The sequence below is a fragment of the Erithacus rubecula genome, assembly GCF_903797595.1.
Source record: "Erithacus rubecula genome assembly, chromosome: 3".
NCBI classification, from domain to species: Eukaryota; Metazoa; Chordata; class Aves; order Passeriformes; family Muscicapidae; genus Erithacus; species Erithacus rubecula.
The window spans coordinates 27,557,225-27,574,011 of record NC_136689.1 but is presented as its reverse complement, the minus strand read 5'-3'; the positions used below and the strand labels follow the sequence as shown (position 1 = coordinate 27,574,011).

At 37.9% G+C, this 16,787-nt stretch overlaps 1 protein-coding gene across 6 annotated transcripts in view; it reads right to left on the bottom strand.

The window, feature by feature from the left end:
* Nucleotides 1-16,787, bottom strand: part of OSBPL3 (oxysterol binding protein like 3) — an 80,371-nt gene that overhangs the window by 15,685 nt on the left and 47,899 nt on the right. For 4 of the 6 annotated variants that reach the window (XM_079302340.1, XM_079302335.1, XM_079302337.1 and 1 more), the window contains exons 8-16: nt 15,210-15,336; nt 14,280-14,383; nt 14,042-14,134; nt 13,299-13,455; nt 10,772-10,902; nt 8,002-8,109; nt 5,114-5,248; nt 4,331-4,424; nt 1,152-1,402 (exon numbers count right to left, since the gene is read on the bottom strand). In XM_079302340.1, the coding sequence (XP_079158466.1) occupies nt 1,152-1,402; nt 4,331-4,424; nt 5,114-5,248; nt 8,002-8,109; nt 10,772-10,902; nt 13,299-13,455; nt 14,042-14,134; nt 14,280-14,383; nt 15,210-15,336 (1,200 nt within the window). The remainder of the gene's footprint in view (nt 1-1,151; nt 1,403-4,330; nt 4,425-5,113; nt 5,249-8,001; nt 8,110-10,771; nt 10,903-13,298; nt 13,456-14,041; nt 14,135-14,279; nt 14,384-15,209; nt 15,337-16,787) is intronic. The other 2 variants (XM_079302338.1, XM_079302339.1) reach the window with 1 other exon arrangement.

Sequence of the window (16,787 nt, the reverse complement as noted above, 5' to 3'; positions counted from 1 at the left end):
TTTTTCACAGTTTTAGAAAACAAATCCACTGAGGATAGGCTCTTTTATGAATTATTGCAATTACTGTGCAACAGCTGGCATTAAATTCTGCTTCAGGAACTTCTCAAAGGCAAAGAATACATGAGTCTGAGGTAATTTCCAGATGCTTGGGTGTGAGGAGAAGGGAAAAGGCTTCTTTCTTCTCCCTTTTGAACAACTACTGCTCATTTCCTTTTTCTTTTAGCATATGTTCTCAAGAGAACAAATAAAAGCTATGGACTGAAACCCCCAGTGAAGGACCACACCCTGAGAATAGCCCCTGAATTGTAAGCCTTCAGAATGAGGAAAGAGACTTTTCAAGCAGTATTTATAACATGACTACCTACTCTCATTAATAACCTTATTTTGAGATAAGATATATTGAGCTGAAAAGGCTTAATTCAGTTTATGGGAAAATCTGTATCTTCCATTTAAGGGAATTTAAAGAGCCTCTAATCCTTTATTTATGGGTTTGCATATTAAGTAGCTCTTGTACACCTGGAAGCAGAACAACTGAAATGCATTTCTCTCTTGTTCTTCTGCCAAATACAGAATTCAGGGTTCTAAATAGATGACATCATTATTGTACCCAACATGCAGCCTGGTTTTGAGATCCTGAACATTTTGGATGAACACAAAAACTTCAGAAAACCATTTAATAAAAAACATAGAGCTCATTTAGTTAATATAGAGATATCACAGTCATGTAGGGCTGGAAGATCCAGCATCTCTATGAACAAATGTGTTACCAGATCAGACACCCTTGAAAAAGATCTATTGTAGCTTTCATCTTTGAGAGGCAACTAAGTTCAATCTCCTCCTCTCTTTTTGCTGTAAATTTTTAATATTAGAGAGCAAGAGCTGCAAAACAGAAACAGCTACAAGCCCCCTTTTTTTGTTTAAACTTGCAGAACAGCAAGGTACTGGAGGGGAGAGAGACTTTCTGAAACAGCAACAGAAATGGAGAAGAGTCAAAAACAATGGCTATGTGAGTATGTACAGACACGTTTGGAGAGTTTGCCTCTCAGCTGAGAGAAACAAAACAATGGAAAAGAACATCCTAATGTCTTCAGCACTATTGCTTTTGTGTTTATTCTAATTCCACTGGATGGTATTTGGCACCAGGCATTTACCATCCTCTCGAAGGGGTTGGGCGTGTGCGCTGCTTTATCCAGGAGCTCGCTGTACTCCAGCTCCTCGCAGAGGCGCTGCAGGGTGTTCAGTGGCTCATTCAGCTCTACAGGCATGGCCACTTTGGAGAGATCCTTGCCTATGTTATTCCTCAGGATATTCCACAGGCTGATGTTACTTGTGTTAGGGCATGGAGCTGGTAAACACGTTCTCCGTTTGGAATTGCATCCAATTCCGCTTTCAGAAATACAATCTGAAACGGAAGGAAGTGGCAGAACAATTACATTCACATTTTCTTAGTTTCATCCCCTCTGCAAACATAAATTAAAATGCAACCATCTTTTCTTCTGTCAAAACTTCCTTCCACCCACGATTCATTTAAGTATTTCACTTGTGGTTTGAAGATAGCCTGCTATAAAAATGAAAAAATTAAGAATTACATTTTATGTACATTAAGGGAAGTAAAATGCCAAGTACAAGAGATGCATAAAAATGACCTTCTTTTCCCTTCAAGTCTGTAAGAAAAGGCTCAGACTTTCTACTGAATTTGAAAGAGTAAATATTATAACTATCCTGTTTGTAACAGAGATGGATTCCTATCTGTTTAGGGGACATAAAACCTCCTTCCCTGACAGAGCTTCAATTAAGTTGACACTTCTCAGAAGGCGAGATGTTAACTTACAGATGCAAGGATAATAACTACTCCTACTGATCTTTTCCTACTTTTTTGCATACTCCCACCAGGGAAATGTACTGTGCCATGAATTTACATTCAGGCTCTTCCACGTTGCTCCCCATAGCATTTAAACTTTGAGATACGCCCAGACATTGATGGAGAGCTGACGTATTTTAAGGAAGCTGAAGCAACTGTAGAGCTATGGGTTTGCTGAAGATTCAAAAGAAAAACAAACAAACAAACAAACAAACAAAAAAAAACCCCTCAAGTCAACAAGTCAAGAGAGTCCTTGACATGAATATCTGAAGTCTGTGTTGCTATATCAAAGCAATCAGAACAGGATAAATAGTTCTAAGTGTGCCATGACAGGATTTGTAGCGAAATCCAAATAGAGCTACAAGCTTCCACAGCAGGCACTGACTGAAGTGATTATACTGCTTAGCTGTACATCACTTTTGTTTCAGAGAGGAATATGTCTGCCACAAGAACATATTTTATCTTTCCACACCCTCAGGAGCACCTAGGAAGCTCCTGCCTTGGGATCAGTTACTATTTGGGGACATTCAGGCATAGCCTCAGCCTGTCAACCCCTGTCCTTTTCTGGCTTTCCTCACACAGCTCTGTCTTGAAGGAATTAAACCCACACTGGGCAGCACATCTCTTTCTGTGCCTCAAGAATCCCTGCCCTTAAATGCACTTAACCAGTGCTTCCTCTTCTCTGCCACTGACATAAGCACAGTATCAGCAGTGCTTACAGCAGTGACAAGGACAAACTTCTCCATGCCTGCTGTGCCTCCCAGCCCATGCCTCACGTGGAGCTTTTAGAGGGTAATCAGTAGCCTCAGAGTTTGAGGAAAGAGTTCCCATCTTTTCTGCCAACTGTGTAACTCTAACAAGGTCAGGTGAACTATTTGCAATCCCTTGAATGTATCTTTCTGTTTCCTTTAAAATGGCATGGGCATTATGAGTCAAAAAATCTACCTGAAACAATTATACTGTTAAGGGTTAAGAAGCTGACTTCTATACTTCCCTACTGGAAGAATTTATTTAATATCAGAAGAGGCCAAAAAGAAGGATGTTCTGTTAGATAGCTCAGGAATGAAGTAAAATCTGCTAAAAACTTATCCTTGTTTAAAAGGGCTCCCTGAAATAGGATTTGGCTATGTCTTTTGACAACTTCTGATTAAAAGCACAAAACAAATGGACTCATTTACATATTCTGGACCAGTCCATTAATTGAGGTAAGATGCTGAAAAAAACAGAGTAGAGCAAGAACTTCAATACTCAGATGTCCAATTTTCTAAGCAGTGAAGTTTGCCTAGTCTCCATTACAGCAAAGCCCAGTCAGTTCTGGTTTGTAAGAGCTGTGACAGACAGGATGAAGGAGCTTTAGACATCTGACCTCCAGTTAGAGTCAATGACTTTCATGGACCATTATCAACATCTGATCTGACCTTCAGCATTACAGTGGCCAGAGGATTTTGTCATAATCCCACAATTTATGGTGCAGATAAAGCCCTGTAGGAAAGATATCCAGTTTTCTATTAATGGCAGTGGCAGGCTGCCCAAAGCACAGAAATAGCAGGTACCAAAAGCATGCAGAGATGCTTCTTATACTGAAGAGCTTCAGTGAGAGTCTTTCTTAGGAAAAGATTAACTGGCACAATAATACAGCTTTCTAAGATCCAGTTCATGAGATAAATTCATTTGTATGCTTTCCTATCTTACAGGAAAAAATTAAAAATTCTTCATTTTGAACTGTTACAGAATACATATCAAACTACCCAAGCTCATAGGAATCTGCTGGCCCTTGGAGATGATCAGGAAACAGCTGCTAGTAAAAAATCACAGTTCAGCATTTCTGAAAATAAAAATATAGTGTTAGACTGGGAAGAACATTGTGGTTAGCTGAAATCAGTTGAAGGCACAAAGCCAATTAGGTTGCAATTACTAATTCTTCTCCTCTTTCCATCAGAAGGACAAAATAGCACATGTACTAACAAGATTATCATGATTAATACAAGCAAGAAAGTAATTCTTATGGTCATGCACCAGAGCAGCAGTGAGTAATCATTCTCATGTTCTTTTAAACACTGAGTTCTGCTGAAACAACAGGACTCCTGAAAGCACTCTGAACTGCAGACTGAAAAAACAGTGTGTCAAGAAAAAAAAACTTTATGAAAAAATGAAAGCAGCTGGGCCTTACTACTTTGAAAAATCCTGTGGCCATGAGAAACTTAGAGGGAGTTGGAGGTGTATCAAGGAAGCCAAGAAAAGAGGTGTTTCCCTGCTGATACAGAAGCACCATCCTGCTTAATCAACAGTGCCCAGATAAGAAGATTAGCCAGAATCTGCTGTTCCAAACCAATCTGAGTCTATACGAGAAAAAACACTGTTTACATCTCCAAACTTGTAACATCTAATTATCTAGTAAGAGAAGAAAAATATTCCAAAAAACAGAAATAAAATTCTCAGAATGTGGCATAGAAAACCCACTGAACTTACCTAAAGTTTGTCTTTCATTCTCTATGTCATTGCTTAGGTTATCTTCTGAGACATTATCACTGATATCACTTACATATGAGTCATCATCTGATACCTGAGTGTGGGGTGGGGAAAAAAGCAAGATACATCACTCATTAAAATAAACCCAAATGCATGTGGAAATTGCTACTTTCAGCTGCAATTATTGTTTTAATATAATTGAACCCTGTAAGCTGTGTTTCAGTACTATAGAAAAGTACTACAAATTCCCAAGAAGCACAATTGAGTTTGGGAGAGATCTCTATAATTGAAATTTCAACTTGAGTGGAGACATGCTTCCTCTCCTTGGCTCCTTCACAACTAAGAAGGCTTTCCTCATATCAAAAGCCAAGGTTTTTATGGAGCCCAAGAGAGGAAAAAATGATCTAATAAATTTCTATATGCATTACATCAGCCTCAAGGTACCTACAAGTACCACAAGGACAGGTATGAATAAGTATTTTTGTGATGCAACTCCCTGGGCACCTGTATAATGACTAAAGGCAGACTATGATATCTGCATACAAGCTACTTAATTGCCATCTCCCTCACTGTGTATATAAGTCTTCTTCATAATAATTGCTACCCTTTACAGTGAAGAGACAGTGATAACAAATAAATATAAATGACATATTAATTTCTGAATGTTTTGAAATTTTACATTTTCTGGCAGTCTTCTGATGTGCTGTTAGCACTCAGAAAGACTGCATGTCAATAAGCAGATAAGAAAATACATCTGAATGATGTCAATCTTCTTGCTCAGACCTCATTTTCTGAAGAACTAGCAGACAGTAGGACTTCCTGTGCATCAAAAAATTCTGTGAGAGAGTCAGCAATAGACAGTCTGCTTTCATTGGAGACCTGGTGAACCAGACCTCTGCCTTCCTCTCTTGAATTCTCCTGTTCAAAAGAAAAAAGTTTTGAGTGAGGAAGTACCACAAACAACATTCATCATGCAATTCCACAGTCTCCTAACGTTAAGGGCTGTAAAACACTGGGAGAAGATTGCACATGCTCCTCTTCAATTTATGTGAAAGACAGCATGTGTTTCAAAGTGGGATTTAAAATCAAAGTAAAACAGACCAAAGAGAAGGAAAAAGAAGGAAAATAAAGCAATGCATATTTAGTAAATCACCTAAGGTGCTGCATATAAAAATGCTTTGCAATTTGAATGATTTAGCCAGATATATTCAAGTGTATCATCAAAATGCACACAAAGAAGCAAAACTCCCATCTCTTTATATTTCATCCTAGATTCACATTCCTTTCTGATCTTAGCAAATTAATTTATCTTTTCCTCCTCAAGCCTTGTTTAATGCAAAGCCTGCCATAGAGTAGTCTACAAAATTCAGAGGGGTAAAGTTGCTTTCTTTATAATAGTATAAATGAGCAATGTTTTCCTAGCTCTTTTTCTTCACTAATTTTCTATGCTGTGCTTTGGAAACCATTCCCTCATATCCACACCTCCCTGCTACCCAAAATTAACATGTTATTAAAGCCATGTAACTGGAATGGCTTTTGCTGCTGGAGGCACCAAGAGAGGCCACAGAGATCTCAACAGCCCCTCCCATGGAAGCTGCACACACCAGAGCTCCAAAAGGTGGCCTGGCAAAGATGAAGTGAGCAGTGAATCTTCTCATCCTGTGGTGGCAGTAAAAAAGTTGGAGAAGCTTGTGTGCTACTGTTTTCCCTGATAACTCCACCAATGCAAAGGAAATGAGCTTTGCTGGCCCAAAGGAGTGTATTAGCTGCTCTCAAGATTTTCTGCATGAGTTGCTTTACTGGCGCATAACCATGACTTCCATATCATAATTTTGAAGGAATTGTAGTATTTTATTTTCAGAACAACATAATAAACAGCCTGACAAGCCCACAATCAAGCTGACAAACCTTCTTTCAAAGCTTGTCTGCTGGTAGGTTTTGCTGTGATAGGGAATGATATTTGGTACATGCTGATAGTGGTGACATGGAAACAAAACAAACTGCTATACAAAAGACTTGAAAAACCCCTCCTTTTACAGCAGGGATAAAAGAGAACCTCAACATTGCCCCTCCTGTAGGAAGGCAGTTACACTAGCCTACAAGTGAAAAAAAAAACCACCTTACACACATAAGCATTGCTACTTGGGATTGCTTCCAGTACTATTTTTAATACAAGAAGGAAAAGTAAGCAGGAAAGACTCATAAAAGAACATGAAGTTTTTATATCTAACACAAAAGCCTCAGGTTTTCTCATTCCATATTCCCACTTTGGCATGACGTAATACAATGAAATTACCCAATTGACAAACAAAACTTTTCCCTGATGCAAAGGCTTGAAATACTATTTTATACTGCTTCCATTTTCTCAGGTGCATCACAGCACCCAATGTATCATTTAGTGACAAATTTTGTGCAGTCTTCCTCAAAGCAGCACTACTTTATCACAATCCTCAGACTGTCTTAAAATGAAGCTTCTCCAGTATAAGTAATTTCATCCTTAAGTTCCATCCCAAGCCATGCCAGAGGGAATTTGTGAATGCAACCTCCAAAGGACCTTCTGAAAGCTATTTTTGTCATGTGTGTCTCTTTGTGTGTGTATAGCACATAGCACAAGTTTCAGAAATAACCCATTGTCGTTGCAAGGACCTCCACTAAATAAGAAAATTACCCCTGAAACTAACAATGCATTAATGCTTTTCTGGATAGCAATTCAAGTGCTGCTCAAATTCTCATGAGTTTTAAAGCAAAAGGCATTAGAATGATCAACTACCTAAAGGAAAAAAATCCCATAACTGAACAGCTAAATATGACCAAAACACAGCTCCACTAAAACAGATCTGAACCAGAAGAGAACAGATGGAATCTGTTCTGGAATGACTAAACTGTCTTTAAAAATAAAAGGAAATAATTAGTTGCATAAAAGCCCCAGAATTACATCCACTCAAGTTCTAATGAAAGATTTATACTACAAACACAGCAGAGGTTTCTGTATGAATTAACATTTAGGAAAATCCATCAAAAATAACACAATTCTGGCTTTCCTCACTAACACCATTAACACCTACATCTTGTGACCTATAATTTCATCATATCCACATGCATTCTGCAGCAAGCCAAAAAGCTGTCTGAGCATCAGTGGAATCTCAAACTGGTTAATTTGATGTAGAAGACTCCCTGGCTTCACCCAAAGATGACTAAATGGCTGAAAGGGCTCTTATATGTCCCATTAACTTTGATCCTTTCATGGAAATGTCTGATAATTGTTCTAAACCTTGCACTATCCACACTGGTAGCCAGCATTCTGGGCTAACAGCACTTAGATGGGCAACAAAAGATTTTTGGAACTTAACAGAGGATTAAAGAGCAAGAGGAACAGTGGCAGCTGTGTACATGCTGAATGAGAAGCAGGCAGGAGGCGAGGGGGAACACCAGGAACCAGCAGCAAAAAGCAATGAAAGATGTGCTTTAAAACCTGCTCACGAGGGATCTTTGAGATCAAGTATCACACAGTGCACCATCAGAAATGACTCACAACCAGGGAAGCAGACTGGCTTTGCTAACACACCACACCACAGGGGAGGCACGGAGAACAGGACAAGAGGAGCTGGGCAGCACTGTCTAATGTAGGGGCTGGAGGAACAGACATCACTGAGGGAGGAATCCATACCCACCTTGGCCAAATCTGGGCTCGATTTTGCATTAGATGCTGAATCAATGATCTTAGATTCGGCATGTATTCTGCGTAACCGGTCTTTAAGATCTGTGTTTTGTGCTATTGCCTGGAATATTTAACAAAAATATTGGGGATATAAAGTTCTCTCAACTAACTCCAACGTGGCTTTATTGTATAAAAAGGGGCAAAGACTATTTAAAGTGCAGTATAAAACACCACCACATCATTTTTTTTACTGGTTCAGCAAATTATTTATTACAAATGCTTCAAGCCTTACTCCTTATCTCTCAAATTAAAACTGTTTTTTTCCAGTGTGAGAGAACAGAGACATAAGTGGAGGAAAAAAAGTCAAAGATGACAAGCTCTCTTCCTTCACCCCCATCTCCAACATAGCCTCTCTCATTAGTTCTTGCCACATCCAAAACCATTTGATTTTCCCATACTGCCAGTTTCCTTTTGCCTTCCAATGACAGAGAAATAGGACAAATTCACACAGGTAACAGGCACAATTTCTGTCCTATCAGATTATAATGGCAGTGGTCAGAATAAAAAGCCCCTACTACAAACTCATGTTTGTTACATGCTATTTATTTATTCTGGGTGCATCTGATAGACAGATGTCAATTAGAGTAGACTTGTAGGAAGAGAGCCTAACCCTGCAATGAAAATGTCTCTGAAATAAAAGATTGTGTTACTAATTTTAGAACAATATTGAAGGCTTACATCCCATTTTAGTGATCTGAATCAATACCAGGATGTGAAGAACCCAACTGTTTACACATCCACTTTATCCCACATATGTTTCTGCTTTTGGCAGCAATTTTTGCTGGAAATTCTCTTGGGTGCAGGAAAGACAGTAAGCTCAATGTGATGATGGAGGGGAGAAAATTTATTTCTGGCTTTACCTGTACGTAGTCTGAATTTGCCATAAAGGCATATATATATATATATAGTCCTGCTGTGTCAAATGCTCAGCACTTGAGGTTAAATCCTCATCAGGAAAGTGCAAAATAGCTCTCCTGTAATAGAATCTTCCCATTTTCATTATTTGCCACAAAATGTTTTCTTCCTGCTCCCTTCTTCCTCCCCTCCAAACCAGAAATATTGTATCCTTTCCTACTCTGTATTTCCTTTTTTAGGATGTGTGTAGGTCAAGGATACTTTCCTAATGAGGGAGAAGCAGAGGCAGACATGCTAGTTTTGTGGTAGTTTATTCACTGTAAATTGTTCATTTTTCTTTCACTGCCAGGCTGATGGGAGCAAAACAGACTTATGTTTCAACCTGTGAGTGATTTTTTTTTTTTTTTGCTCCTCCTGTACAGAAAACAAACTAAAATGAACAACAACAAACACTAAGCCAAAGTCGTTAACACAAGACTCTCTTACAAGGAAGTCTTAAAAATTTGTCAAGTTTATCATATCCATGCTTCCAAATGTCTTCAAAGCTCATCCATTCCCCTACAGGAACTCTGCTGTATGGGGTGAAAAAATTTCTGTTGGCATTGTGACATTACAGATCTGCAAATTAAGAAGATTCCTCATAGGTGATTACCTTACTGAAACATCCAAGGTTCACAGGTGACTTCTGGATGGGCTACAAGACTAATTAAGCACCAGATAAGACCTAACAGAATTACTTTAAAAAGACATGTACAGGACAAAGATGGACAGCCAAATTTCACAATTCATGCCAAGCTGAGTGTTCACTGAGTACAGCAATCTTAAACCTGAATTTCTGATATAAAATGGTAGACAACACTGGAAAAATAGAAGTCACCTATTCAAATATCAGAGGTGGAACATCTGAAAGCCAAAACCAAAGAAGTGAACAAGTACAATTACTATGCAATAGGCTCCAACTTTCTCTAAATGCTGTGGAGACATGGCAGCCTCTGTAGGGCCAGCAAAGAGGCACATCATAGCTTAAAAACTGCAGGCACATGCAGCTTTTGTAAAGCAAAGGGAAGTTTTCACACTGAAATAAATCTAAGATGATATACATCACATTGATTAGTGCCAGAGAGTCTCCCCTGCCTCTGATGTGGTGTTTGCAATAAACACTGAAATTTTAAGGCCATGGTAATGATTGCCCTCATTGCTCTGGAATCAGGTCAGTTGGGTTGCCATTTTTAAACATGACCAAGCTGAAAAGTTCTGATCTCAACCAATTACATAAAACAAACCAACCAAACCCCCACCTTTTTAAAGAGCACAATCTTCTGTCATTTAGAACTCTGCCCTAACAGCTCCATTGATGCTTTTAGAGGACTGAGAGATATTTGAGGTTGGAAGTCAATATAAGCAAGTTTTCTTGACTTTGCTTTGCAGTGTCTTGGTGCAGCATGGTGAAGCTCTCGTGCATTAGAAGGGACAGGTGAGTGCATTCAGCCACTCTCACCTTTATTTTATGCCAAGTCATACAGTGAGTGCTCTTTAGGTAAAGAAAAGGAAACCTTCAACCCAGCAGAAGTGAGTAGTAGCATGTTTAAAAAGGAAGCAGACTCAGAGCAGCCCTCTGATTCTTTATCTCAAATGATACTGATTAGACTACATACCTAAATCAATCCATTTATCAAATTCCAATTATTTCACAATACCTTTAACATTTAGCAAAGTCTTTGAAAAACAATCTATAATAACTTACTATGATTAAATTCTGCAAATTTTCCCACACAGCTGACACTAAAGAAACAGAAATTAACTACTGTAAAATTTGAAAGCAGTATCTGATGACAATGAAGCTTGGTGAGTTTCAGCATGTCACTTACAGATGTTAAGGCATTCTTCAAGCCCACTATTTGTGCAGATGGAGATGAGGATGCATCATACTCCAGCATCTGCTTCAGCTTCTCTCTCTCTGTAGATATGGTGCTGAAAGCTGACCTCAAGGTGAAGTAAACTAGAATAATTTCATAAAAAGTGATAGTTAAAAACAGCTGCAACCAATTGTGTACATACCAGTTACATAAACCCCAATAAAGCATCATTTATGGTGACAGAAACAAGAATTTAGGTTGAGATATCCAGGGTGGGTTACTAAAAACAAGTAATATTAATCAAGTTACAGGGTAGATTTTTTGTAGGACAGATGTTTATGGTGAAGGCTATTGTGTTGACTATATTAGCCACAGTCAAAATTACTCTGATTATTTGTGACAGATGGCAACAAAGCTAACTAACCACATCTGCTCTTCACTTGCTTTTGTTTCCCCATTAGCTTGAATCTTCAGATGGTCATGACTCTATTCCATATTCCTCTATAAATTCCAGTGGGGGAGAGGAAGAGACAAAAGAAAAAAATCAAATGGGATAAAAAAATCAAAAAAAGGGCAGCTCTAACACATACTGTGCCACAGCTATAGGGTTAGTAGTTTCCTCACAAGCAAGTCAACTGTGATGTTGAGTTTTGTTATCTCTTTCTGTGATAGAGAAATTTCAGCTTGTTAGATGATTTAGTGACTCAAAGGGTCAGATCCAGAATTATGTTCCATGTTATGCTGCTACTTCTGCTCATTCCTGAGGCACTATCACCAGCCCAGTACATTTAAATCAGCCAGCAGATCATGCAGTTTTAAAATCACTGCAGGGGTTTATTTAGGGGAAATGTACTTCTAGAGTTTTTTTCTCCATTACGACATTGCATCTTCTCTTTAACCACAAGGAATAAAAATTTATTTCAGCAGTATTTGTGTAGGTTTTCAACATTCATCTGACTGCAGTACTAGAGGACTTCTGAAGACCTAATCAAGCCTGTAATACAGTCATAAGACTTGCCAATGCAAAAATGAATCCATTTACAGGGAAATGAAGATCGAAAATCTGAGTATGGATGCATGAAAAGGGAAAACAACAAGAAATTCCCAATATTTCTCTTTCCTAATCATCCACTCTGAGTTAACCTGAATCTTCCTCGTTTCACTGAGTAGTTATGTAACCAAATTTCGTCTTCTGAAAAAATATTTTTAATCTATTTTTATATTCCAATACTGTAAATCATGGCCAAAGCTAATTCTTATATTATCCAAAGAAATCTTTAACGAGTACCACAGGGTGGGGAGGGAGATATATCCACTATGATCTTTTCTGCTACACTTTCTTCTTTCTTTTATATGTAGATAACATGACCAGAACCTTCAGTGACCTTCAATGACATTTAATATGTTGTATACTAAATTTACTTATCAAGAATTATTATCTACTAAACTACTGACATTACATTTTATTCAATTTGTATCAAAAAGGTGACACGAGAATTTTCTCCACTACTGTATTTTGGAAGGGGTGTGCTCTGAAGCAGCTTTAGAGAGAAATTCTTTATCCTCTTAATAAAATGATTCTGCAGTCAATAGAACAAAGTTAATTCAATTGTGTGGATCAATCTAACCAAAATTTCTGTCATGGACAATTCCAGTAAGATGATCTTGAGTAGGTGATTTCTTTGCTCTGCTGAACAGCAACTTTTCCAGCTGCATCCCACCCTCACCACTTTTCTTCTTTTGGAAAACATACGTCAGCTTTGACTATAATTGGCTTTATGAAGTTTACTACATGCATACATTCCTTACATAACAGAATCAAGATACATCAGCACCAAAGGGAAACAGCAAGCACAGAATGCTTATTGATACCCTCAGCCATTATCCTGTGCCAAGGGGGACAAAGCCAATCCTCCCAAAAGCCTTCCAGCTATAAATGCTTAAGTGCCTCCCTCACCAAGATCACTTAAACAATGAAAATGTTTCTGGTGCAAGGGTGATGGAACAAAGCACTGCTAATGAAAAATGATTCTCAGGGAAGGAATATTTCTAGTCAAGCTCCCCCTCTGGCTGCTTTGCATGATTTACTCTCCTGTATTCACTAAAAATAGGTTACTACCATAGCAACCCTTGCATCACCAACAAATGTTGACTCTGAACTACAGTGAGGCACACAGAATATAGAAACATAAATGTGCCCATATGCACAAATATGCGTGCAAACACAAGAGAGTACAGTCTGCTGTATTTCTAGCAACCCATTTTAGGTATTTTACCTCCTGGCAATAAATGAAACAATCTAGGCACCTAGCATATAAAACAAGGGGCAGTTCTCTACTAAATAAAAACCCTAAAAATTGGTGATTAAGTCACCTTTTTCAAATGACTCAAGATCTCAATACTTGCAGTTCCTCAAGGAAATTAAAGGAAGAGTGTTTTCTGTTTTTTCTAAACAATAAACAGGAAGCATTCTCAGAAGTCACATCATTATCCAAACTAGGATAATATAAAATAATTTATAAAAGACAATTTCATTTACCTTTATGTGCAACATGAAATAAGTCCTCTTGCATTTTAGTAAATTCTGATGATGTTTCAGAGCCATCAGAGTAATTTTTCTCCTCTACAAAATCTATTGTAGATAAGTTTGGATTGGAAGCATGCAGTCTCATAGGGGCAGAAAATACTGAAGGCACCTGTAAGTAGGATAATAATTTGTGATGGTTTTATAAACTATAAAGAAAATTTTGTCTTATTGTACCCACCTGGATTCCATGTTGGAGACACAAAAATGAAAAAAATTACTGTCAGCTATCAATAAGCTTTGAATGGATGACACCTGGCAAATGAAACCAGAGATATAACTTTGCCCAAGGTGCCATAATGGAAGATTGCCACATTCAAAAAACCCAAGCCCATTGAGATCTGTTACATATGCTAGATTATTTTCCCCCACTTATAAGTATCTAATCACAGGGCCTCTGGATGCAAATGTGCACAAAACTATATAGGGAATTTTCAAAGATCTGTACTCATAAAAAAAAACAATTAAAAAAAAAAAAAAGAGAAGACTGAAAATGGGTAAAAAACATGGCCAGTGTCTTGAAGGGCAGATTCTTCTGCAGATATCAATGACAACACATTTGTGTTTTTTCTGATACAAAAATGAGCTAACACAGGACTCTACCTAAAAAATATTCATATTTCATAAGTGGTCATGCCAAGAAGTGATCAATGTTTAAAGTCTGGGGAAAGAAAGGGCTCTGAAAGGACTGGAGTTACCTGTAACATTCCTTTAGCCTCTTTCCCAACAACTCTGGATCTCCACCTCCTGTGTGCTCTCTTTTCCTTCTTTGGGCTTTCAAAAGGTCCAACCTTTTAACAACACACAGGACAGAAACAACACAGACTGGCATAAATCTAACAATGCTAAGAAACACCTCAATTCTTTAGGATTTGGGGTTATTTTTTGGAATTGTAAGGGAAAAAAGTTTTTGGTTTTGTTTTTAAACAAACAAACCTGCATAGCATTTATAGCAGGTGCTGAATATGTCCTGTGAAGAACATCCATGCTCTGTAACAGCTGGTTCATTTCCAGTAAATATGTGTGACAATTGGAGAGGTCTGTTTGGAACAAGAGAATATTTTCAGCTGCCCTAAAGTAACAGACACACTGACAGTTTTCTTTCTTTTCAGGTTAGTCCTATTTTGATTGCAGCTAGCTTAAGTTATTCATTGACTAAAAGCATTAGACTGCTGGATAAAATTATTGTATCCTATAATCAAGTTCAAATTCAAAATATTGAAATGCATTTATATGGTGTGAATAATGATCATGATATCTTTTCCTAGCTGGATGCAGAAAAATGAGAGCAATGTGATAATTTCTGCAGTTTGAGATTTGTCAGAGCTCCTCATGCTGAGGATAACAATGCCACAGGCATCAACACTGAATTGTGCATTCAGACCTAGAGGTGAGGCTCCTCTACATTAGAGTTGAAGCTCAATGGCAGGTAGAAATTTAACAAATAAATATCACATATACACTGCCAACATGAGAAAGATCTTCATGCTCTTAGGAAAGTATGAAAGTAGAAGATGGCTTTGAAGCACAGACTTAGTGCTTTTTAGGTTACAAGGCTTTGGATGCTTTCCTTTTTCCAGCCTAAGGATGTTCAAATCTTACTATTGAACGTGATGTTCCCATGTAAAAGAAAATGTACTGAAATGCATTGGTTCCTTGTAGAGCTGCCCACAATTGATACCCCCACGCCCAAAATTACCAGTTCTTTTGCACACAAGTGAGTAACCACTTAATCAACAGCCACCTCTTCCTCCAGTTTCAAAGAAAATTCTAACAGTAATGACTACTTAGTGTATAATACTTTCATTGTTAAGAAAAACTAGGGAAAATATTAAGCTACTTTCAACTTTCTTCAAGTATCATTACCTCTTGAGCATTTTTCCATGTCTTCAGAAGACTGTAGCCAAGATGAAATCCTGGACTCATTACTTGAAAATGAAAATGACAAATTACCTCCAGTTGATGTTGAATTCTGTTTGGTCAAGCTGCCTGCCTGCTCCAAAGAAGAACAGGGGAATTATTAACACACAATTTTAAAGTGCTGTATGCACAAATTCTGACAACCCACAGTTGAGGACCATGATCATGGACAAGGACTAAAGGCATCAATTATATGGAGGGGGAAAAGGTGTATGATTTAGACTAGTATATAGTCATTGAGCACTATGCCATGATAACTAATGTAACTGCTGCCCACAAGCAGTAGGAAAACCATGAAAATTTGCTGAAAACTAAACTGCGAGGAAGGGCAAAGTTCTGCATAAATTAAGTCAACTTAACACAGTCTTAAGCTGTGCCAAAGGAAATATAGTTTGGATATTAGGGAAAAGTTTTTTACAGAGAGTGATATAGCACTGGAATGGTCTGCCCAGGGAGGTGGTGGAGTCACCATCCCTGGATGTGTTTAAAAAAAGATTGGATGTGACACTTGGTGCCATGGTCTAGCTGAGATGTTGGGGCATGGGTTGGGCTTGATGATCTTGAAGGTCTCTTCCAACCCAGTGATTCTGTAAAACAATTAATGTATATCTGAAGAGGACCAAATTCAGACATTCTGTTCCTCCTCCACTCTTCCCAAAGAAGCCCCAAAAGTAACTTAGATGTAACACACACATCTATTAAGGCTGTTTTTCATTGTAAAAGCAAAATGTAATTTAAAATTTTGACGCTAGATGTCATTTAAAATTTTACACAAGGTTGAATGGCTTCAGCATGGATTTGGCTTGACAGGTCTTAATACAGGGATGGCCATCCACCTTATCTGGGTAAAGACTACCCTTTGACACCTCAGCAAACATTTTCACACTTATTTAAATTTCAGCAGTGCCCATCATCAGTTGCTTCAAGAGATTATGGAAATTCTGCATAAGAGCTAACTGAGATTAATTAAATAGCTTCCAGTGGGAAGAAATTTTTCCCCAGTACTGTTACCAGTTGATTGTGGCCTATAATGATGTTTTCTTCTCTAATGTAACAACAAATAATAGCCATTCAAATACCCAATTATTTGTACATCTTACTAAACCTTTCACTCTCAATAAAACCCAGGTCAGGATGATGCATAAATCACAAACTTTGTCAACATCTTGTTAATAATCAGTTTTAAACAGTTTCATCTGAGTGCCATTACACAGCCATTTTACTGGTTATGAGAAAAGCTGATTAAATTGTTTGGCTCTTCTCTGAGGCATACAATGTACAAACTTTTTTACCTCCTGCTCACCCTATATCAGAACTCCAGTAGTACTAATTTTAAATCTATTAATAAGAAACTTAGTCTACATCTCAGTCAGTTGCAGCTTTCCTAGTTGACCTTTCTAAATTTGCAGCATAACCAGCAACCTGAGTTTCAGAATAAATCTATTTGGTATTGTGTCAGTATGAAATAGCAGTAAACATTAGTGAGCACACTTGTTTTTAAATTAATCAATGCAGCTTAGCTGG